This window comes from Drosophila ananassae, chromosome 2L (genome assembly GCF_017639315.1).
Source record: "Drosophila ananassae strain 14024-0371.13 chromosome 2L, ASM1763931v2, whole genome shotgun sequence".
Taxonomy (NCBI): domain Eukaryota; kingdom Metazoa; phylum Arthropoda; class Insecta; order Diptera; family Drosophilidae; genus Drosophila; species Drosophila ananassae.
In genome coordinates, this window is record NC_057927.1 from 11938267 (window position 1) to 11960922 (window position 22656).

A 22656-nucleotide genomic window follows, 5' to 3' on the forward strand; every position below is an offset into this window, starting at 1 on the left:
TCTCCCCGACCCCCGACTGCCGCTCTTTGGGGCCGGGGTCAAGCAACGCAAATTACAGGCTGGGTCAATGTTTGTTTTAGCCAACCATAAATACTTAATTTGGCCAACGGTTTCGAGCTGACGAAAGCTTTGGCAAAAAATAAAATAAGGAAAAAAGAAAGGTAGGTATCTTTCATCAGGTCGAAGCTTAAACTACTCTTTAAAGATAGACTCAGGCAATACTGGAATTATCATAGGTCGGCACCCAGAAAAGGGGCCTAATCTTTTAAAAGATTCGTAGGAATACTTGATCCCTGTTTCTAATATTCTCATTTATAAACTCTCTTAACAGAAATACCCCATGGACACATTGTATTTTATGAAGAGTATTCTTACAAACCGTCCTTCAAACTTTTTCTTGGCTTGATAAAGTCATCGAGAGAAAAAATTGGACGTCAATTACCAAAGGATCATAAGCTTACATAAAAATAAAATAATAATAAGTAAAATGTGCCACGGGGAATTTAATAATTTTTTCGAACAACACAGATGCTGAAGGGAGAAAGGGCTTTGGGTGGATAAGGGCCACTAGTCTTCGTCGTCGCCGGAATCGTGGTTGGAAGTTGGAGCAGAGGCATCCACTTCCAGATAGTCGTGGACCAGCTGACAGATATTCTCCGAGGCCTCGGAAAAGTTTCCCTCCTCGAGCCCCTCACCCACATAGTGATAAACGAAGGCCCGCTTCTGATACAGTTTGTCGAACTTGTTCACCAGCCGGCACCAGGCTATCCGGATGTTGGTGTTGTTCGATATGGCCACGCAGGCGCGATTGGTGGGCGCCAGGTCGCCGCCAGGAACATATATCGGCGGCATACCGCAGACTCCTATTTTGAAGCCCGTGGGCGACCAGTCCACGAATCGAAACGACTTTGTCCTCTTTATGTTCTCCAGCGCCGTATTGATCTCGTTGGCAGCGATTTCCCCACGATACAGCAGGACGCACGACATGTATTTGCCGTGCGAGGGGTTGCACCTGACCATTTGGTTGCTCATCTGGAAGCACTGCCCGGTCAGCTGGGCCGTCGACATATTGACGAACTGGGAGTGGGAGATGGGCACCAGAGGTGCGTAGTTGATCAGAGGGTAGTGGATTCGCGGGTACGGCACCAAGTTCGTCTGGAGCTCCTGGAAGCTCACGCTGGACCCTCCGCCGAAGCGCAACGATGCTGTAAATCCGGAGACCACCTGCCCAATAATCCGGTTCAGATTCGTATAGGTGGGAGCGGGGACATTCAGGGTATTAGCGCAGATATCATAGAGAGCCTCGTTGTCCACTATAAAGGAAACATCCGCGCAGTCCATGGAAAAGTGGGCGGCCAATAGGGCGTTGTACGGCTCTACGATCACAGGGGATATCCTAGAAATAAAAACAGATATTTTAACTAAATATAATCATATAAAAAAAACCTCTTGACGAGGTAAAGTACCGGTGACGAACCTGCATGCGAAACCCAAAATATCTGATATCAATTTTAGTGACGATAATATGCTATATAGGTGTACAAAATTGCATATAAAAAATATTCTTGTTCGGCACGTGACTGATTTGTTTTTTGTTTTTCTTGCACGTGCCGAACAAGAATATTTTTTATATGCAATTTTGTACACCTATATAGCATATTATCGTCACTAAAATTGATATCAGATATTTTGGGTTTCGCATGCAGGTTCGTCACCGGTACTTTACCTCGTCAAGAGGTTTTTTTTATATGATATCAGTTGTTTTTTTGTATATATTGATCTTCAATTATTTAAAACAGAACGCATAATATATAGAATATATATATATGGAAGTAACCTCTGGACAGGCGATTCACACAGTTAGCAATACTTTAATTGTAAGGATAAACATCAAAACTCTTTTTTTTTTAACTCTATAGATTTTGAAATTCAAGAAGGTGGAAAATTTAAAAACCTTTCCAAAGACGTAAAGAATTTTTCGATAGCTTCAGTGGCTCTGAAGTTATACGTATTTTTAATTTACAAAGGTTTTGGAATTTGGTTAGTTTAAAAATTTTAATTAAAAATTTGCCCAAAAATGTATTTAAGATCCAACATTTTTTCGTAGTTGTGGGAAACCAATTTTTTTTAACAAATTAACAGATGAGAGGCCTATCCTTATGAGAGTTCCACTATATAATAAATTATAAAAAAAAAACAAAAAAGGAAAGCTAACTTCAAGCGGAGCCGAAGTTGAAATACCCTTGCAGTTAAGCAGAAGCTTATATTATTATTATATATATCGGATCCTATATAGTTGTCCGATCCTTATGAGAATTTCACCATCAACAAAATTTCTAATAAAAATATTGGAAACACCCCAAGCATCTTTAAAAATAGAAAGGTTGTGCCATTTCCGATCGTTCAGTTATATGGCAGGTATAGGATATAGTTGGCCGATTCTTATGAACATAGGATTAGATTGCCCAAAACGGAAACCATAAAAAGTCCCATCATTCTAGCTTCAAAAACAACAAAGTTAAGCCAATTATCCTAATAAAATTTTGCAAATCGGATAAGATTGCCCAAAATGCAATCTGTACTAAGTTCCTTCCTTCTAACTTATAACAAAAAAAAAATTTATGGCATATCCGATCAATCATATAATAAACATGTATTATATATAAAAAAAAAATGCGCAAAGATAAAAAATTAAAAAAAAATGGAAATTACGTTTTTCCAGTTTTTCTAGTTAAACCAATTGTTGAATGTAACAATTTATTTTGGGTGTGCGATATAAAATAATAAATATTAGAAAAGTATTGGCGGAGTTGGTTTGCCTGGTTTTTTTTTAGCTTTTAATCCATGATTTGGCCCAAAACGGTGGTGGCTGCATTTATTTATATGCATTATATGCTCAGTAGGGGCATATGCATATGCAGTAGGGGCATATGCAAGCGTTCTACTCATAAAATTTTGCATTCTTCTCATTAAGACATGAGACACTGAAACATACAGCAGAATTACATCAAAATTTCCCATCAAGCAAAAAAGTTCGAGATTAGCCGAGTGGAGAGTTTCTAATACGGGAGGGCCTGAGTTCTAATCCTAGTTGAGTCAATGTTTACGTTTTACTTTTTAAGCCCTTTTTTATTTGCATTTTATTTTTGAAATATTTGAAAATATCTTATGTACAAACTTTCATAAGGATGGGCCGACTATATCCTATAGCTATCATAGAACGATCCGAATTGGCATAACTTTGGTGTTTTTTAAGTTAGAAAGATGGGACTTGGCACAGATTCCATTTTGGGCAAAATAATCTTATTGGCCAAATTTCATAGGGATCGGCCAACTATATCCAATAGCCGCCATATAACTGAACGATCGGAAATGGCACAACTGCAAGGATATATCAACTTCGGCTTCGCCCGAAGTTAGCTTTCTTTTCTTGTTTTTCTTTGGGACCTCAAGATTGGTACCTCAACCGACCCGTCCGACATTTCTTTCAGAAGTTATTCAAGAAATTAGATTTTTACAGCTTTTTCAAAAAGTTGTAGAACAATAATTGCTCATATCATATGAGTCATATGACATTAACAAAAATCTCCAATTTTATTCAGTATTGCAAAGAAAAAAATATAGACAAACAAACCCACTGGCTTAATTTAAAAAAAACTGTAAAAATCGAATTTCTTGAATAACTTCTGAAAGAAATGTCGGACCGGGTCGGTTGAAGTACCAATCTTCTGAGTCTTCTCATTAAGACATGAGACACTGAAACACAAAGTAGAATTACATCAAAAGTTGCCATTAAGCAACAAAGTTCGAGGATAGCTGAGTGGAGAGCGTCGTGGTTCCTAACACGGAGGGCCTGGGTTCGAGTCCGACTTGAGTCAATGTTTACGTTTTACTTTTTTAAGCCCTTTTTTATTTGGATTTTATTTTTAAATAAATTATCTAAAATCTGAAAAGATCTACTCCATATTTTTTAGGGTATAGACCAAATATATGCAGACTCCAAAAAGCAAAGTTGCCAATCAAATACACACACATGTATAAGTAAATGCAAGCTTCACAGGAGGCTGCACAAAATGGGTAGCTGCACTTACAGGACTATATCTTGAGTTAACGGATTTTGCCAGATATGAGCGATATGTCAAAAGTTGCGTCATCTCAAAAGCTATCTACACGTGCAAAAAAAAAAAAGGGTCAGTCGACTAAATTTTGAAAAATAATTTTTTTTCTTAAAAAAAAAGTTTATTTTCAGTGTATTTTTTTTGTGTACTATATAGACGTTTGGTCCCAAAGAAAGTGAAATAGATATTTAAAAACCCCTTTCAACGGTGTAAAGCTCTTTTTAATATCTTTCTTAATTATAAAGTTATGCATTTTTTCATTAACAAAGTTTTTTTAATTTTTTGACGTAAGCTTAAGGTATTTCAAAAAGTTGTAGAACAATAGTTGCTCATATGATAGTAACAAACATTTTCCAATTTTTTTCAGGATTTTTAAGATAAAAATAGTGCAAACAGACAAACCGACAAACCGACGCAAACTGGCTTCATTTTGAAGAAGAAGAAAAAATTGAATTTTTCGAATAACTTCTGAATGAAATGTTGGATCGGGTCGATTGAGGTACCAATCGACGCGTATTTAGCTCTAGAATGCGAATATATAAAAATATTCTATCTGGGGACTAAAATGTGTCCACCAGCCCCACTTTAGTGATAAAAAATTTTTTTACTTTCACCCTAATTTCTCCCAAACCAAATAACTTTTGGAATATGTTTCGACAAAAATTATCTAATTGAAACAATACCTTTCGATTGGTATATCATTCATTTAGATCGGTTGCCTACAGAAAATTTTTAATTCTTCGGCTATATATAGAGTTTCCTCGCGCACGCCTAGGCATGCAGGTCGTCACCTCGTGGACTTCCGTCCACAGTGATAAAAATTTTCCTTTTGAATTGTTTTGTGTTTTATCAAATAAATAAGGGTATGCATTCACCCGGAAAATATAATATATACAATTCATTACTCAAAGACATGATAAGATAACCTTCTTATCATTCATATCTATTTTTTTTATCTGTGTATCGAAAAAAAAGAAACCCCAATAATAACTTTTGACTTACGAAGGCGATGGATAGACCAGAAACTCTATAACCGTCATCTTTCTGCCAAAATCATCTAAAAGTTTCTCCATTATTCGAGTACCCAGACCGGAGCCTGATCCTCCACCAATGGCTCGGAAAACAAGGAAGCCTCGCAGATTCCGGCAACGATCGGCCACCCGACGAATCGCATTCATGGAGCGCTCTAGGAGCTCACTGGCCATCAAATTATAGCCCCTGGCGAAGTTACTGCCACTGTCGTCCTTGCCCGAGATAAGAGTATCCGGGTGGAAAAGATTTCGGTAGGCGCCAGTTCGGATTTCATCTGAAAAAGACACTTGAGATACCTAATGCCTAAAAAGGATTCAAATGGATTACCGATAACCGTGGGCTCGGTGTCGATCATGACAATGCGGGGCTGCACACATGTATTCGCGCTGGTGAATTCGAAAAATGTGAGGAACGCGTCATCGACGGGCCTTTGCATCACTCTTCCATTGGCCAAGATGCCGTGTTCCAAACAGTAGAGCTCCCAACAGGCGTTGGCTATCTGGACACCCGCTTGGCCGATGTGGATCTGGATGATCTCGCCCTTGCCAGCCATGTATCATCTCTTAAACTTTACAGATAATTTCGTAAAAATAATCCATCCAAAAAAAATTACTATTTTTATATCATTGACAAGGCAAACTATGAAGACTCAGTCAAATAATTTCAAGTACATAACATAGATTTATTGTCCGCGCGCGGATTAATCAGTTTTCAGAGCGGTAGATATATGTAGATACAATTTATTAAGATATACAGATGCTTCTTAGAGTTAGTTAGGTAATTCCGTGCTCGAATACGTAAGTGGACTGGTCCATGGCCATTGTAAATTGGAATGTGAGACATGACTAAGTGATTTGGTTATAGAGCTATATAGATCCATAAAAATGCCGTCTGTAGGTATATACAGATCAGTGTATAATACAAAAGCAGTCGCAGGGTCAGGTTTTGTAAGTAATTTACAAAACTAAAACAAAAACACGATTAAATAAAAACAACACATTCTGGATTTGGGAGTACAAGGACTAGAGAAGTTTCGAAGTTTATACAATCGTTCTCAAATGAATAGGACAATGCGTTTTACAACTACAAGATTCTGAATACTTGGATCTGGTAAAGTTTTAAATGGAGATTTTTCATCATTTTTGACTAGAATTTATGTTATTTTTATACTTTTCTGAAAACATCATTATAAATATGCTGGTATAATTGAAAATAATCCTCCTATAATCCTAAAACGCACTTTCTATTTCTTTTTTTATTGAATGTTTTGTTCTGAAGCTTTTCCTCTTTTAAGGTCCTTTTGTATGCAACCTTCTAAAGAAGAGACTGTTCTAGCAGGATACGCTCAAAGCCAGGCGGAGGACCGTGGGAAAAGTTATCCAAGATAATGTCCAAAATGGCGCCATTTCCCACTGGAATAGAAAAAATATGTTTATTTTCTAACATATTTGAGAAATCATAAACCTCACCATAGATGACGGGGAACAATGCTGCTCCCCGCACATTCCTAAAGGGAACCTCTAGATTTTTTCCGTTGAAGTAGAAATTCAACTCCACATGGTCAAAGGCCACCCCTACAATATCACCTTCGTCTGGATAATCCCGCTTTGGTGATGTGATCAAGGTGTCGCCGATGCTATCCTCAGGTGGAGCAACTCCCGTAGTCATCAGCAGATCCTCCTGCTGCAGATCTTCTATGGCGATGAGTCCTGCCGCTCTAGCAGCGCTGCTGTTCAGGATTCCGTTGGATGTCTTTGATGGCTGGGTTGTGCATGCTGCAGGCACCACCACTTGGAACTCCTCTTGGTCGTCGTGGCGGGTGGCGTTGTCGGAACACAAGCACCAGGATTCGCGGTCTCCGCCGCCGCACTTCCGGCTGAGATCCGTTTGCCGAGTGGCCACTCCCACGGACCAACTGCCACCCTGCTGGATTTTAACTTCAAAGTAGGATTTGGACTGGACCAAGGGAGCCGTAGCCAGGACACCCCCCGTTCCTGTTACACGCAGCTGGTGTGACAGCAGGATCACGTCTGGACCTGGGGAGCAAAATAGAAGGTAATTATTTACCAATAGTATTGTTTAAGATCTAAGTTTTGTTGTTAAGGAATTAATTATGGACCTTAAAAACAAATTTTGGGAAATATTGACTTCTCAAAGCCATTAGGGAAATTTTTGTGTCGGTAGGAAACGGAAATGGCTCCATTTTGACGAATTGTGTGGAATTGTATGTTTCGTGTAAATATGGAGTCATTCTGTCGTGCCGACTAAACATCACCGTTATCTATAATTTTTTATCTTTTTCTAAATAACACTATTCGTTTTTATTTTTAAAATTTACCCATATGCGCTGCGTCAAGATGGACTTCTGGTTCATGGCTTCTGGCAGCTGCCGCGGGTTTTCGTAGCTGTCCTCCGTTGAGACAGGTGCGTAGGCAGCAGAACATTCCGAGCGGCTTATCAATTTCTAAATTAGGCCGCAAATAATATAGATTTTGCGGAGAGTGTTAGTTTTCTGCCGTTTACGGCTTGGCTTTGTTTTTGTTTTAGGTTCGAGTTGCCAAAGGTGAGGTGAAATAGCGCCCTCTAGGATAAGAACATCTGGTAACCACGGTTGCCATTTTTGGTACAAATGTACCAAAACTGGTACATTTTTTATGCGTTGGTACATTGGATCACTTTTTTTCATTTTGGTACATTTTCAATATGCCTGGTCTAGTTTTTTTTTCAAAAAATTTTATTTTCACACATATTATTTTAACAAATGGCTCTGTTCCACCAAGCACAAATTTTGTATCTGTTAGAAATGGAACCATTACTAACACTGAAAAATATCGCATGCAGTCGATTTGCGATGTTCCGTCTCAAATTGAGAAAATATGTATGCGCCAACGTAGGGTCCATCACTACGTAAAAAGTTATAAATTGTGAAATACATAAAATCTTTCGAGAACTTGAATTTGAAAAATATATTTGTTACTTCACTATGTTTGGTCTCCAAAAGACTGTTCATTTTTAAAAATGAACTAAGTTTAAATTTAATTTATTATTGTTTAAGGAAAGTTCTGTTTTTTTTTTATACGCTAAATACTATACTACTACTATAATTTGAAGTAAAAAATGAAACGTGAAATAATAAAAGATCATTTTAAAAAAACGTTAGGAAATTTTAGTTTTAAAAAATACCGAGAAAAATTTGTGGTACATTTTTGCTCAAATTGGTACATTTTTTCAAAATTTTGGTACAAATAATTTTTTTGGAATGGCAACCGTGCTGGTAACACTATGTTCGCCTGCGTTGCCAACTAACATGTTTAATTCTGAGAAAGGGTCATACTATAACTATAAAACTTCAAACATAGGTGGCTCCACAACAATTTTTTTATTAAAGATTTAAATATAATTAAACATATTTTAATGCAGAGGGATAAAAAATCTAACTACAAATCGGTTAAGGTATTCCGCTCAACAATCTGACGGAAATTGGCAAAGATATAGCCATCGCGGGGAGGCCAAGTTGTACTTTCCGTGCCACATCCGAATTCTGAAGGGGAGCCTCCAGAAAATTTAACAAAAAATCTTAAAAATATTTTGTTTCTAGATTTTGATGCAGAATGATGGGGAATCGGTCTACAAATCGATTAAGGTATTCCGCTCAACAATCTGATGGAAATTGGCAAAGATATAGCCATCGCGGGGAGGCCAAGTTGTACTTTCCGTACCACATCCGAATTCTGAAGGGGAGCCTCCAGAAAATTTAACAAAAAATCTTAAAAATATTTTTTTTATAGATTTTGATACAGAATGATGGGATATCGATCTACAAACCGATTAAGGTATTCCGCTCAACAATCTGATAGAAATTGGCAAAGATATAGCCATCGAGGGGGGCCAAGTTGTTCTTTCCATGCCACATCCGAATTTTGATGGTTCCTCCAGAAAATTTAACAAAAAATCTTAAAAATATTTTGTTTTTAGATTTTGATGCAGAATGATGGGAAATCGATCTACAAACCGATTAAGGTATTCCGCTCAACAATCTGATGGAAATTGGCAAAGATATAGCCATCGCGGGGAGGCCAAGTTGTACTTTCCATGCCACATCCGAATTCTGAAGGGGAGCCTCCAGAAAATTTAACAAAAAATCTTAAAAATATTTTGTTTCTAGATTTTGATGCAGAATGATGGGGAATCGGTCTACAAATCGATTAAGGTATTCCGCTCAACAATCTGACGGAAATTGGCAAAGATATAGCCCTCGCGGGGAGGCCAAGTTGTACTTTCCGTGCCACATCCGAATTCTGAAGGGGAGCCTCCAGAAAATTTAACAAAAAATCTTAAAAATATTTTGTTTCTAGATTTTGATGCAGAATGATGGGGAATCGGTCTACAAATCGATTAAGGTATTCCGCTCAACAATCTGATGGAAATTGGCAAAGATATAGCCATCGCGGGGAGGCCAAGTTGTACTTTCCGTGCCACATCCGAATTCTGAAGGGGAGCCTCCAGAAAATTTAACAAAAAATCTTAAAAATATTTTTTTTCTAGATTTTGATACAGAATGATGGGATATCGATCTACAAACCGATTAAGGTATTCCGCTCAACAATCTGATAGAAATTGGCAAAGATATAGCCATCGAGGGGGGCCAAGTTGTTCTTTCCATGCCACATCCGAATTTTGATGGTTCCTCCAGAAAATTTAACAAAAAATCTTAAAAATATTTTATTTCTAGATTTTGATGCAGAATGATGGGGAATCGATCTACAAATCGATTAAGGTATTCCGCTCAACAATCTGATGGAAATTGGCAAAGATATAGCCATCGCGGGGAGGCCAAGTTGTACTTTCCATGCCACATCCGAATTCTGAAGGGGAGCCTCCAGAAAATTTAACAAAAAATCTCAAAAATATTTTTTTCTAGATTTTGATGCAGAATGATGGGAAATCGATCTACAAATCAATTAAGGTCGCATGTGAATCGGATGGGAATTGGCGGAAATATAGCCATCGTGGGGGCCATATTGTTCTTCCAAGCATATTGAAAAGTTTAGAAGGAATAAGTTTTCAAGAATCTGATGGAAATTGGCAAGATAGCCATCGCTTGGGTCCATATTGCTCGGAAAGGACATGCCATTTCCGATCTTTTCGATGTATGACCGTTATAAGATATATTCAACCAATTTTCTAAAACTTTATTGATAAAATATGCGTAACTTTTTAAATGGGGCCCATATTTTCTGAAAATTTAAGTTTTAAAATCAATAGAATTTTGTAAGTTTTGGTTTTAATTCCGTTTGGTTTAAACAAAAAGTACATTTTGGTTTATGCATCCATTACTCCTCGGCGCACTTGTCCCAGTTAGCCACCATCTGGCGATACAGATTGGAGACACTTGCGCTCTTGTGACACACCGTGCCGCCTCCGCGGTTCAGCTGGCCCCGCTGTCGGTTTATGTCGCCCACGCAGATCCAGTCGCCCCCACCAACGCGCCAGCGGTAAATAAGGATGCCTGTGGGTCGGGATACGGCCCACTTGGAGTGATCCTGGGTGGTCTTGAAGTTCACCGAAAGCTGTTCATTGGCGATGGCCTCCACATTAAGGATCTTGTCCTTCTTTTCGCAGCTGTTCGGCAGATTGCCGGTGCCATCTCGCCACGCCTCCACAAACAGGCTAACGTCCAAGACAGGGGCCACCACATCAGCATAGAGCTCCACATTAGCGCGCCCACTCTTGCCGAACAGGTGGAACTTCTTGCCGTCCAAGCTGCGCACCTCCACATCCTTTTGGAAAGGAGACTCAGTGCGCCACTGGCCGTGCAGGGCGCGTTCCAGACTCGGGAAGAGTTCGTCGGAGTTTGCGAAGAGGGGGTTCCGTTGGTAGTAGAAGTGAGGCTCGTTGTAGACCAGCACCTGGCCCACCTTCTCTAGATCCTCCGCCTTCAGCGTGACACAGAGCATGCTCTGGGCGTATTGCTCTCCCGTGGTGGGATACGAGTAGTCGGGTACGGTGGGAAATCCAGGCACTGAGTGCACCAGCCAGATGGCAGTCTCCCCGTCACTGGCCACCACTCCCTTGGCGTGTCCTCCGGTGCTGAAAACAGTGCCGTTCGGCTGCTGATCATTATAAACGGCTAGCAGGGTGTGGTTGGGATCGGCATTTATGGGGTTCAGTGTCTGAGCAGGCAGGGATTCGGGGTCGTTAATCCTCTTTCCAGACAGCTGCCAAGTGCTGTAGCTCTGGCTGGTCAAGTACAAGTATCGCAGCCCAGTGGTGTCCTTTCCTAAATCGTTGTGCTGGTAGTGCTTGGGCAACTTGTACAAGTGCCACCTGTAGTCGAAAATAAAAGATTAATTATAAATTATCAACGGCGAACATTATTTCTGAAGCGGAGGTTAAGTGAAGTTCACCAATAATCATGTTGATAGAAAATAAAAATCGTATTTGATAGACCTAGTATTTGTATATTAAAAAAGGCGTAACCTGATAAAAAGGCTGAAATTCTTACCAATCTACGTCGTTCCCTTGTTCATCCTTGCAGGAAACTTTCACTTTAGCTTCGCTTTGGCTTGAAAACCACACAAGCAGCAACCCAAAGCAGAGTAATCTCATTTTGCAACCGTCTCGTCGCTCTGTTGAAATTCAACTGACTAACAGATAAGTAGTCCGCGGCAATACCGAGCTCGGCTCATACAGGGTGTGTCAGACATTAAAATAAATAATATTTTAAAATATTATGTTTGTTTCCTGTTAAGTGGCTGCAGGTAGAGAACAGGAATCAAAATCTGAGTCCTTTTTTTGTTGCTTCTTTTATCCTTCAGCTGGTTTTAAAACCAATGACCCTTCTTCGGATCTTTTCCATCCAGATTATCAACACATTGTCGGGTTCTGAACTACATCTGAACTGCAAAGATCATTGAAACGCCACATATGGCGATAAGCAATTGAATTGAACTAATTCGCTTTCAATTGATTTAAACGAGTAGTAAAAAACACGTAATAATATACAGAACCCGTAATTGATATATTGAAACATATAATTTATGCTACAATTCCCCCGATTGCGTGTTTTGAAAGCCGGAAAGCAACCATAGAATCACCAAAAACGATGCCCAACGTGGGACACAACAAATTCCATTTCTTTACAATTACACAAAACAATTGTTAAAGTTTTTATTTATTATTTGTATTATTATTATTTTTATAATTTGTCGCCGGCTACAAACTGCGATTTGTTGTTTTTTCTCTCATTAGATGCAGGGGATCTCTTTGTGCTTTCCCCGATCTTGATCGCTTCAAAATAATATCATTATCAAATTTTATAATCGCGGGTTGGGCTTTCCCTTCTGCTATGTATTTGAAATTGAAATAAATTGCTTGGAGATTTTAATTGAATTCAATTTTGTTTAGCTCTTATCGCTGGTTGTTTTCTGTGAAAAATGGTTCACCTTTCTTTCGGTTCGGTTCTTCTGATCTATTCCGATTTGCCAATAATCTTTCATTGCCAATCGGTTGGTATAGCCATATATAGTTTCACATATAACTTAACTGTACCGATTTTTATGTCTTTGGTTTCGTATGCAACAATACATTTAAACTCACAATACAATATTTTCGCTAAATATTTTTTATGTTTTTGTATTCTTTTTTTTTATAGTAGTTAATAATTTATTAATATTTTGTATGGTTTCTTTTTTTGTTTTGTTTTCAAATATATATATAAAGAACAAGGCTGATATTTATATTTATATATATATATACGAGTTTTTCTGCTTTATGTAAGTTTTATAATAATATTTAGCTATATGTTTTTTGTTTCATTTGCTTTGAAAAATCAATTTTTTTTTTACAATATTAGCAAAAGATTTGTTCGATTTTTAAAAAGAAAGACATATTTTGGGTTTGAAAAATGTTAAATAAATGAGCCTCAAAATAGACAATTATTTGCCATTGTTTGTAGTTTTAATATTTTTAATAATATTAATCGTTATTTTCGTATTATTTACTGATAAAATTTTACTCAACTTTGAGTTATGCAAATAAAGTTTGCATTTTCCGTTCGACCCCGAGTTCGACTTCGAGTGGTTTCTGCTTAATAATTTTATCAATATCATTATAATTTTCTTCTTTTTTACCATCGAAAATTGCTGCGCATAATTTGGGGCTGCATTTCTTTTATATATATATAGTGTATATATGTATATGTGTATATATAGTTGTAATCGGGCACGAGTTTGATATGTTTTGACTTGTGTTATCTTCATCTATCTGCTGATGTTGCCATTTCTCTGCCATGATATTTTAAATATTTAATATCAGTTGCGTTCCTACTTAACTCCCTATATATACTATACATATGTACGCCTGTATATAGATATGCATAGTATTATGTGTTACAAATTTACAGCGAACTTTCTCTGCTCTGCCTATATCCAGTTGTAATTGAGTGTAATGCTCCTCTAGTTGGCTCTCCCTCAAATGACCCAAAAACTTGAAGTGGGGGAGAGAATCATATATGTATATGTAGTATAATATATGTAATTGTATAGTTGGTTTTAATTTTCTTTCAAAAATTTTCACTAATTTAAAATTCGTTTCTTCAAAGGTTTGGGTTTATCTCGCATGTGTGAGTTCGAATGAAACAATAATGAATTTATTTAACGAACAAAATATAAATGTTTATTATGTATAATTAATACCGTCAATTGAAAAGTTCTAAGGTAAGGCTACACAAATTATATAAGCATATTGATATTGGGGTTTATAATAGAGGTATACGATACATATACATATAAATAACTTAGAAATTAGTATTGAATTGTATTTAATTGTAATTCATTTTTAGGCAAACATAAGGCAATCAATTGGGAATTGGGAACTTAAATTAAAGAATTAATCAAATACGTAATGAAACTCTTTCGACACGGGAAACATAGCGAATACAATAAATACCAGAGAATAGAACATTATTTTACTGATTTATCGCTATTTTATGGTTTACTGTCTTTATATTACTGTTTCCACATATATACATATTTATGTGGATATGCCTTTACTATGTAAGCATATAGCCTAGGCAATAATAAGTAGGTCGATAATCTATAACTAAGCTTTCATTCAGTTATGCTTTCTTTCCCCTTTTTGGTAGCCGCTTTTCTGCCTATTACGTTTACATTATTAAAAAATTTAAAAACCACATTAAAACATATCGGTTTTATTTTTATTTCTTAATAATTTTTCTTGTAAAAGTTTCTCTCGTTTTGTTCTTTATCCATTTGCTGATATGTATCTGTTGTTTTTTTCTTTCTTTGTAATTGTTGTTTAGTTTTTGTTTTAAAAATGTTTTAATATATATGTGTGTGTATATATATTCATATAATGTTCCCATAATTCATATTGTTTAGTTTAGTTTTTCTGTCATTCATTCATTTTTGCTTTCTTTAGTTCTTATGTATCTGTTAAAACTAAATTTTTCTCTGCTGCTTCGTCTGCTGTTGTTGAGATATTCGTATTGAAATCTTTTTTCAATGTTTGCTTCCTTCAGATTTGCAAAATCTGTATACATATACGTAGCTATGAAATTTAGATTAAAGAATGTTTTGGAAATCAAGCCTCAAAATGGTTTTTGGGGGCGGGGAATGAACAATCTTGCCACCGCGCTGGTTCACTTTCTTTGCCGTCTTCCTTGAATGAAAATTGCACAAGTTTTCCCTATAAATACACACACATACACAAAGTATTCTCACACATTTGCATTTTAAACTTTTAAAATTTCCATTGCTTTTATGGTTGCATACTTCAAGGCGTAGTCGCCGCTTCTTACTTAGGATCTAAAAATTAATTTCGAAAATATTTGTTTCATACTTTAGCTTGAATTAACTTTTATTTTCATTATGCTTAGTTGTAGTTGTAAATATTTTTGTTTACCGTCATGGGCTTTTCTTCTCAATGTATTCTTAAAGGCGCAATTTTATGATATGCATTAGTACAATATAATTAAACATTTTCCCTGCTTATAGACTAAGACCTCAACTAATTTACTGTCTTTTGTGTGTGTATTTGGGTTGTGTATGTGTGTGTTAGGATTACAGACTTATAAGTAGACCTCTGTTCTAAGCTTCGAATTATGATTCTCAAACCAGCGCGAGGCTGGCGAAGAGATGAAATTTTGGGCAAGAGGAAAACAAGAAATGTAATTGGACGGAATATGCATTTTATATTCGACTAAATTAAGAAAGAAAATTAAATAATTAAATATTTAATGAAAAAAAAATGTGTAGAGAAAGGCTAAAACTTTACCAATCAATTAGGTTTTCCTCAGCTTATTTTTTTTTATATTTTTTCTTAACAATTGTGTGTTTTTTTTTCAAATATGCCTTTGGTATGTCTAGTCACATTTACCCTAAACTAGATATAAACATTTAAAATTAGCTGATTTACTCGAGGGTCTTTTAGTTATTCTTTTTCTGTGTCTTTGTTTAACAAATTTTATATAAAGTTGTAAACGTAAATTGTTAAATTAGTAAGGACAACTTTGGTAAAATGTAAAGATTTTATCCATATACGTGTATATGTACTAAAATTGATTAAAACAAGGCTGAACGAACTCTTAAACAAAATATTAGAACGTTATTATGTAAAAAGCTGCTTATCATTTGTCTCACATTAACTATATGTAGTTTGTTAGCCTTCAAGTTAGCTCTTTAACATTATTGTAGTTGGTTTTTCTGCTGTTTTTTGCGTTTAGTTACAATTCAAATTGTTTTGTTTCCTCGTTTTAGGTATACATACTCGGTTTATGCTTGCTACGTAAGATGATATGCAATTGATTTTATCCTCTCGTCCTTGTTCAACCTGTCGTCCTCCACACACGTCCTCTCCTACTGATCTCTCCTCCCTCTTCTGCTTTCTATCTTCTGCTTTCACTCCCCTCCCCCACTAAATCGATCGTTGGTTTAGCAAGAAATGTGATTTGATTGTTCTAGCATTTCGAAAGTTAGTTAGGAATATTATTTATTTGGAGTCCTTTTGGTTGGGGGCCCTCTAGTAAAGTTCAAGTCTTTGTAAAGGGGGAACGCAGAAATTCGAAACAAAAATTGGCGAAAGAAAACATATTCTTTGGGCGGAAAGTTTAGAGTGTCCTGTGCCAGTTTCTGTTAAAGTTTCGTTTAGCTTTTTATGTTTGTTAAAAAGTGTTTTCTTTGTCGAGTCTATGCTTCACTAGGGCGCACCTGCAACGTTCATCTCAAGTCGTAGATAGGTCTTATCGAATAATTTCAAATTCACATTTAAATTTTGTTTTTCTTACGGCTTTAACAAATAAATTTCGAAACCAGCTTTCAGTAATCCTCAATATAAATTTAAGTTTATACGATGACTTCGACTACTCGTTGTTATCGTTGATGGTAAATTTTCATGTTGAGTAACATTTTGAAAATTACAATACTTACTAGTTATACAATTATTACATTAATGCATACATTTAAATTTTTTGGTTTTGTTTCGTATTCTTCATAATTCTAGAAAGAGAGCTATTTAAAGGGCACATTCGGTTAAGCTATAATTATATATTTTCCTTTTCCATTTACTTAATTTTCACTTTATATATACTTTTTAATATTTTATTCTCATCTGATTCATGTATCAGAAACTCAGAGCTCAGAAAATTCGAAAAGAAGGATACAAACAAATATGAATTCAATGTTTTCAATTCCATTTGTAAGATTTTGGGATGGATGGGGATGGGAGAGCTTTAAAACAGAAGAAACTCAAGCATAAACTTCAAAACAAAATCAATTTTCAATCTAAAAAATATCAAACAGGAGTGAAGTGACCAACAAATTCTAATCAGCTTCCTATATATATATTTTTTTATATATAGGCTGTGTATATATATGTATTCGTTAATAGGGGCATATCGGCTGTATTGCAACTAACTTAGTTAAGTAGTTCGCTCAGCATCCGTTCTATCGTGAATTGTATATTTTACTACAAGTTTTTCCCATTTTCTTATTTTTGGTTTCTACTACAATCATTTTTTGTTGCCTGTCGAAAAATTTCACTAAACTGGGTTACGGGATCTGTTATTTTCTTTCACATGTATAAATTAACATTATTTTTTCATTTTTTACTTTTTTGTTTTTTTTTTGTATTTTTTGTAGTTTTTTTTTTGTTGTCTATAACTAAAGGTATAACTCCTCGCATGAATCCGTTGCATGCGGAGCGTTTCGCCCTTTCTGCGACTCAAACTCAAATGTGATCTCATTAGGCTGCTATGTGACTGACCGCGGGCAGCACGTACGAGTAGATGTGGTGTTGCGGCTGCATCGGCTGAAGCTGTTGCTGCTGCTGCTGGTGGTGGTGCGGCTGGTGGTGCTGCAGCTGGTGGTGATGCGCTGTCGCATAATGGTGGCTCGCATTGCCGCCGGGTCAGGTTACTGTCGGCGTCATCAAGAACTGTTGCTGCTGATGGTGGTGCTGATGATGGTGGCTCAGATGGTGGCTCAGGTGCTGCTGCTGTGGTGTGGTCTGGTGCTGTTGCTGCTGGAGGTGGTGATGCGCTGCCGGGTGGCTATGGTGGTAATGCTGTTGCGCCGAAGGATGGTGATGTTGCTGCTGCTGTGGCTGCTGCTGATGCGCCGAGTGGTGCACTTGCGTCGGCTGCTGCATTTCCCGCTCTAGCTTCTTAGCGAGCAAATCATGCCGTGATTCCATACCCGCTCCTCTGAAAATAATTTAAAACAATTGTAAAATAGTTTCGGAATTCCTAGCTAAGCTACAGTCTTTTGTGGTGCTTGGTGGCTACACATGCTTTTTTTTGTGACTTATAGACTCTAAGCATGCGATATAGTTTTAAAATCAGATTGGAATATCATGAAAATTTATCTAAAATGTCAGATTTTTATTGAAATTTTACTCTTAAGACTAAAGGAAAAATAAACTATTCTGAGAAGAGAGACTATGGGGAAAATCCATATTTCTCTTATTTTCTGAAAAAACTATTCCTTTAATAATCTTACCCTTTTAACATTTAAATCGGTAATCAAGCAAGCAATCTACCTAAAAAAAGCCAAGAAAAGTTCATGCCTCGGAAAAATACATTAAAGCTTGAATTTGTAAATGGTTTTGCTTTTTTTCCTGCCGTGGACAAGTTGTTGGGGCAGTCGAGTTGGTTATGAGTTTGTGGCTATACGGGAGTGGCATGCTGCGTTAATTTTTTGCATTTTTTATAAAGTATTTGCTGCTGCTGCATTTTCTTGCAGAAAATTTAAAAATAAATTTATGTGGTCTCTTAGCATTCAGAAAACGTGAATCACTCTGCTCACTCACACTCATATGAAAGTGAGATATAGTGGGGCTTAATGCTGGGGGTGGCGCAGAAAATTCCACCAACCCTTTCGGAAGCTGGCTTTTAAATAGCGGATGTGAGCTTGCTCCCTTCCCAATTTTTTTTCTAAATGAAACTTTACCTCGAGAAGCACCTTTTTCTATGGCGGCTATAACTTGTTACGGTTGCTAACTTTTTTGTGTGTTATAATTTGTATTTAAATGCGGCTCCAATTGTTATGGTTATGACTGAGCGTGTGTGTGGGTGTGTGTGTGTGTAGTCTAAACTCCCTCACACATATGTGTGGAAATGGGTTTATTTATTTTGTGGGCATCCCTAGGTATGTTCTTACTTGTTGTTGCTGATTGCTGCTTGGTTGTTGCTTGCTGCTCATGTTGCTGCTGCTGATGTTGTTGTGGAAGTGGTGTAGTTGTTGTTGGTGGTGATGGTGGTTTGCATGCAAAGTAAACGAGCAGGCTTAACAATAACAATTTGCAAAATTGTATAAATAGTTAATGGGGTTCGTTTTTATATTTTTTGGCTCTTCGGCATGGGAGCATTTTTCGGGTCGTGCATATGAGGGATTTTCGGGTCGAAGAAAACCTTTTTGCGGATTGAATGGCTTATTCTAATATTTATGGGCTAAAGAGTGTGTGCAGTTAGTGGAGCAACTAATGACAATGGTGACCGGTGTTACGGTGGGGGGTTTATATAGGGTTAGATTACTGTACGGTACACAGACTTAGAAGTAACTTGGTTCATTTGGTTCACCCAGAATAATACATACGTCTCTAAAGAGATGATTTTGGTGGTGCTGATTTGGATGATGAAGTTGGTGGTGCTGTAGTGAGTTAACAACAACGCTAGTGGTGGTGCTGTTGGTGGTGGTGCTTGCTGTGGTGCAGGGTGCTGCCACTGTCAGTTGTAGTTGCTGCTGTTGGTGCTGCTGCTGGTGGAGTTGCAGTTGCTGTTGCAGTTGCTGCATCTGAAGCTGCGGCTGTGACGGTGGTGCAGTGACGAGCAGTTGCTCCACCCCAACGCCCCCGTTAAGAATGTACAAAGGTGCCGCTGCTGGGGGCGGTGGTGCAGTTGCAGGCGCTACGGAAACGGCTGCCACTGGAGGTGGCGGTGGTGGTGGCTTGTGGGTCATGTTCATAATGGCCACCTCATTGATCATCTTGTTGCGGGCAAACTCGATGCGAATGGAGCCGCGATCCGAGCTGAGCAGGTATTTGCCCTGCAACTGCTGCATGGCCTGAGATGCGCTCGGTGGATCCTTGAACTCGATAAACGCCACCGGATGTTGAGGCGACGTACCGCTTGCACCGCTTCCGTTACTGGTGGAGCAGCTTGAGCCAGTTACTGCTGCCATTGCTGCTGGCGATGACGGTTCAGGGGCATTTGTGGAGTAGGAAGTTGAAGTTGAAGGTTTTGAAGAGGTCAGAGTTGAAGACAAAGTCAGAGGCATAGAAGTTGTGAATGGGTGCGTACCTTTTGTGTGCATTCGTAGGCGACAAAAGCCAGGCATACTGTGCATATTATATATCGTATTTGGATATTATATAAATGTATATAATTTTTTAGATATATATGTCGGTTATCATACAAGAAGAGTGATCGGGTGGGATGGTGGGCAACAAACGAACCAAGGAAGAGAACGCAAAAGTTTTCGGTTAGTATTTTTGGTTAAAAGAGTTTACAAAGTGCTATCAAGAGTGATTGTTATGGTGGTTTTATTGCCTGTTGCGGCTGAATGGTTTTTACTGGGGGTGGTGGTGGCGGTGGTATCCTGTGATCTTAGTGCTGTTTTCATTGTGTGTCATCAATAAAAGGAACCTCGTGTTTTTAGCAAACATGTTTAAAGAAATTACCTAGAGAAGACCTCCTTCAGCTCGTGCTCGGACACAAATTGTCCAAGGTTGGCCACGAACAGCGTGGAGCAGGGAGCATTGGCTGCGATCTGGGGGTTGGCCGGGTGACTGGCATTGTTGGTGGATCCAGCGGGGCTGGCCAGGGCCGGACTGGACAGAAAATGGTGATGAGAGGCGGCCGCAGCGGCGGCGGCAGCGGCAGCAGCCACATTACCCGCCGCTGTTGCAGCAGCGCCCTGGGGGGCGGCGGCTGCCGTGGCAGCACCTCCTCCCCCACCGGCCGCTACAGCTGCCGCAGCGGCAGCCATGTGAGCCATTGCAGCTCCCGGATGAATAGCAGTAGCAGTGGTCTGATGATGTGGCGGCATTGTCATTTGAGTCTGAAATTTGGGAAAAATATTGTCACTACAAATAATTTGAAATCGGGGTGCATGGAAGGGCACTAACTATATTTTAAAAGCTTAAATTCATACATTTCTTTATTTGAATTGATTACTCACTTGATGCATTGGCTGCTCCATTACTTTGTCTGTATTTAGTCAGAGATAAGAGCGCACTGGCACCTGCGGATGCAGGGCTGGATGCACTAGTGTGGCATGCTGCAGGGCAGCAGCTCCGGGCAACTCGGCGGCGGCGGCAGCCGAATATGCTAGCGGATGATGCCAAAGCTCTGGTCCGCCCGGAAAGAATGGCCCACCCAGATCTGTGGGTCAAGAAGAAAAACATTTGGTTAAGTCAAACGAAAGGGTATTTTAGACATTATTTATTTTATTATAAAACATAGGTTTTAGTTAACAAAAAAAAAAAGGTTACGACAAAAAATTTTAAATAAAAATTTGAAAGGTACTCATAAAGAATAAATATCTTTCTTGAAAGTTTGTTTTCTGAGTCTTTTATCTATTTGGTTGTAGGAATAAATGTCTTTTAAAATAATTCTTTGCCGGCTATACAATTTTGTCTAAAAGTATAAACTAATTGGTTTCCTTGAAGTGACTCAAGTAAAATATTTAATTCATAATTTAAAAATTTCAGCAGCTCAGGCTTTTCTGATTCGTATCTGCTTATGGAATTTGTGTTTTTGGAGCGTGTGTGGGAGTTGCACATAGTGTTAAAAGTGATTAAGGTGCATTACATTATATATAATTGTTGATATCGTTATTGCTGTTACCTAGTTGGGAAGGTATATATATTTAAAACTTGGCGGCAACTCAAGTTTGCGAAGATAACAACTCGTAGGTATGGTAGATATGGCATACAAAAGTATTTACGATATAGTTTGTTGTGTGCACTTGAAGCAGGTTTGGTTGGATTTGTTTGATTCAATATTTAATATTTTCAACTGCCCAACTGTTGGATAGAGTGGTGTAAGGTGTGTGTGTGTGTTATGTGTTGAAAGTTAGGAGGTGCTCAGCGTATGTTTTTTAAACGCCTTCGATTAGGAGCTCTTGTACCCTTAAACATAGTTTTGGTTTTCATAAAAATATCAACTACATACACAAAAAGAAAAATCAAACAAAATTATAGAAATTAGCGGCTGCCGAGTTCTCATTTTGGTTTCTTTTTCTTTTTAGATTTTTTTTTACTTACGTCCAGTGAGTGGGTGCATCAATGCAGGATGTGAGGCTGTTGTCGCTGTATTGGGCTGTGGTTTGGGTTTGCTCACTTTCGTGTTACTCTTGGCGAATTCCAAGCGAATTGTTTGGGGCATATCGGGATCGAAGCGTACACCCTGCTGTAAATGATCAGATCAAGATACAGCGGTTTGTATTTTCTATGTTTTTGTTATGTAATTTCATAATTTAGCAAAGTTCAAAGGTATCGGAGGGACTTTTCATGTAAATCGTTTTGTCAACTTTTTCTTTTGCAACAATTCGCCAAAAATAATTTTGAATGTCGCGTGGTGGTAATCGTTAAAGAAATTGTGGTACAATTCTTTTACTTTAGAAAGATAGCTATTTTTTTTTTGGTGGAGAGTGGGGGCGGGAGACATTCAACGTTTATTGCTATAAGGTGCCTGCGCTGTAATCGGAGCTTAATTGGGAGCTTGGTTTTTAAATAAAATCTAAAATGGAATTGGTGGAAATTAAATGAAGTTTCTATTGAAGAATAACTGTGTTTCTAGATGACTTAAAAGGACCCAGTCTTAAATTTCCATAGTTATCATAGATCTGACTTTAATTAATTATTTCCAAAAGAAAAATGTACTGATGTTAAATAACGACTGGAGGTTCTAGGGGTTATGGAAAGCTCGAAGGATTTAACTAGTCATTGCTAGAACATTATGGTGCTCTTCCAGTGGGGCGGGGTGGCT

General features: G+C 37.9%; 4 protein-coding genes across 4 annotated transcripts in view; all 4 read right to left on the reverse strand.

Annotated features, from left to right (window-relative positions):
• Positions 1 to 483: 483 nt before the first annotated feature.
• Positions 484 to 5789, reverse strand: LOC6499546 (tubulin alpha-3 chain). The gene is made up of 3 exons (XM_001954368.4): positions 5478 to 5789; positions 5121 to 5424; positions 484 to 1396 (listed from the first exon to the last, which is right to left on the reverse strand). The coding sequence occupies exons 1-3, from the start codon at positions 5701 to 5703 to the stop codon at positions 568 to 570; spliced, it is 1359 nt and encodes a 452-aa protein (XP_001954404.1). The 5' UTR covers positions 5704 to 5789; the 3' UTR covers positions 484 to 567.
• A 19-nt stretch (positions 5790 to 5808) lies between these two features.
• LOC6499545 (SPRY domain-containing protein 7) lies at positions 5809 to 7719 on the reverse strand. Its single transcript, XM_001954369.4, has 3 exons — positions 7489 to 7719; positions 6620 to 7186; positions 5809 to 6562 (listed from the first exon to the last, which is right to left on the reverse strand). Exons 1-3 carry the CDS (start codon positions 7592 to 7594, stop codon positions 6465 to 6467), a joined length of 771 nt encoding a protein of 256 aa, XP_001954405.1. The 5' UTR covers positions 7595 to 7719; the 3' UTR covers positions 5809 to 6464.
• Positions 7720 to 10319: 2600 nt separating this feature from the next.
• LOC6499544 (plancitoxin-1) lies at positions 10320 to 11813 on the reverse strand. The gene is made up of 2 exons (XM_001954370.4): positions 11656 to 11813; positions 10320 to 11477 (listed from the first exon to the last, which is right to left on the reverse strand). Exons 1-2 carry the CDS (start codon positions 11757 to 11759, stop codon positions 10484 to 10486), a joined length of 1098 nt encoding a protein of 365 aa, XP_001954406.1. The 5' UTR covers positions 11760 to 11813; the 3' UTR covers positions 10320 to 10483.
• A 5896-nt stretch (positions 11814 to 17709) lies between these two features.
• The window catches only part of LOC6499541 (protein couch potato), a gene marked incomplete at its 5' end in the record, with an annotated part of 43461 nt that continues 38514 nt past the window's right edge, over positions 17710 to 22656 (reverse strand). The window contains 6 exon segments of the mRNA XM_032449777.2: positions 17710 to 17871; positions 19262 to 19848; positions 19966 to 20003; positions 20346 to 20725; positions 20846 to 21048; positions 21933 to 22077. Coding sequence (XP_032305668.1) covers positions 17845 to 17871; positions 19262 to 19848; positions 19966 to 20003; positions 20346 to 20725; positions 20846 to 21048; positions 21933 to 22077 — 1380 coding nt within the window.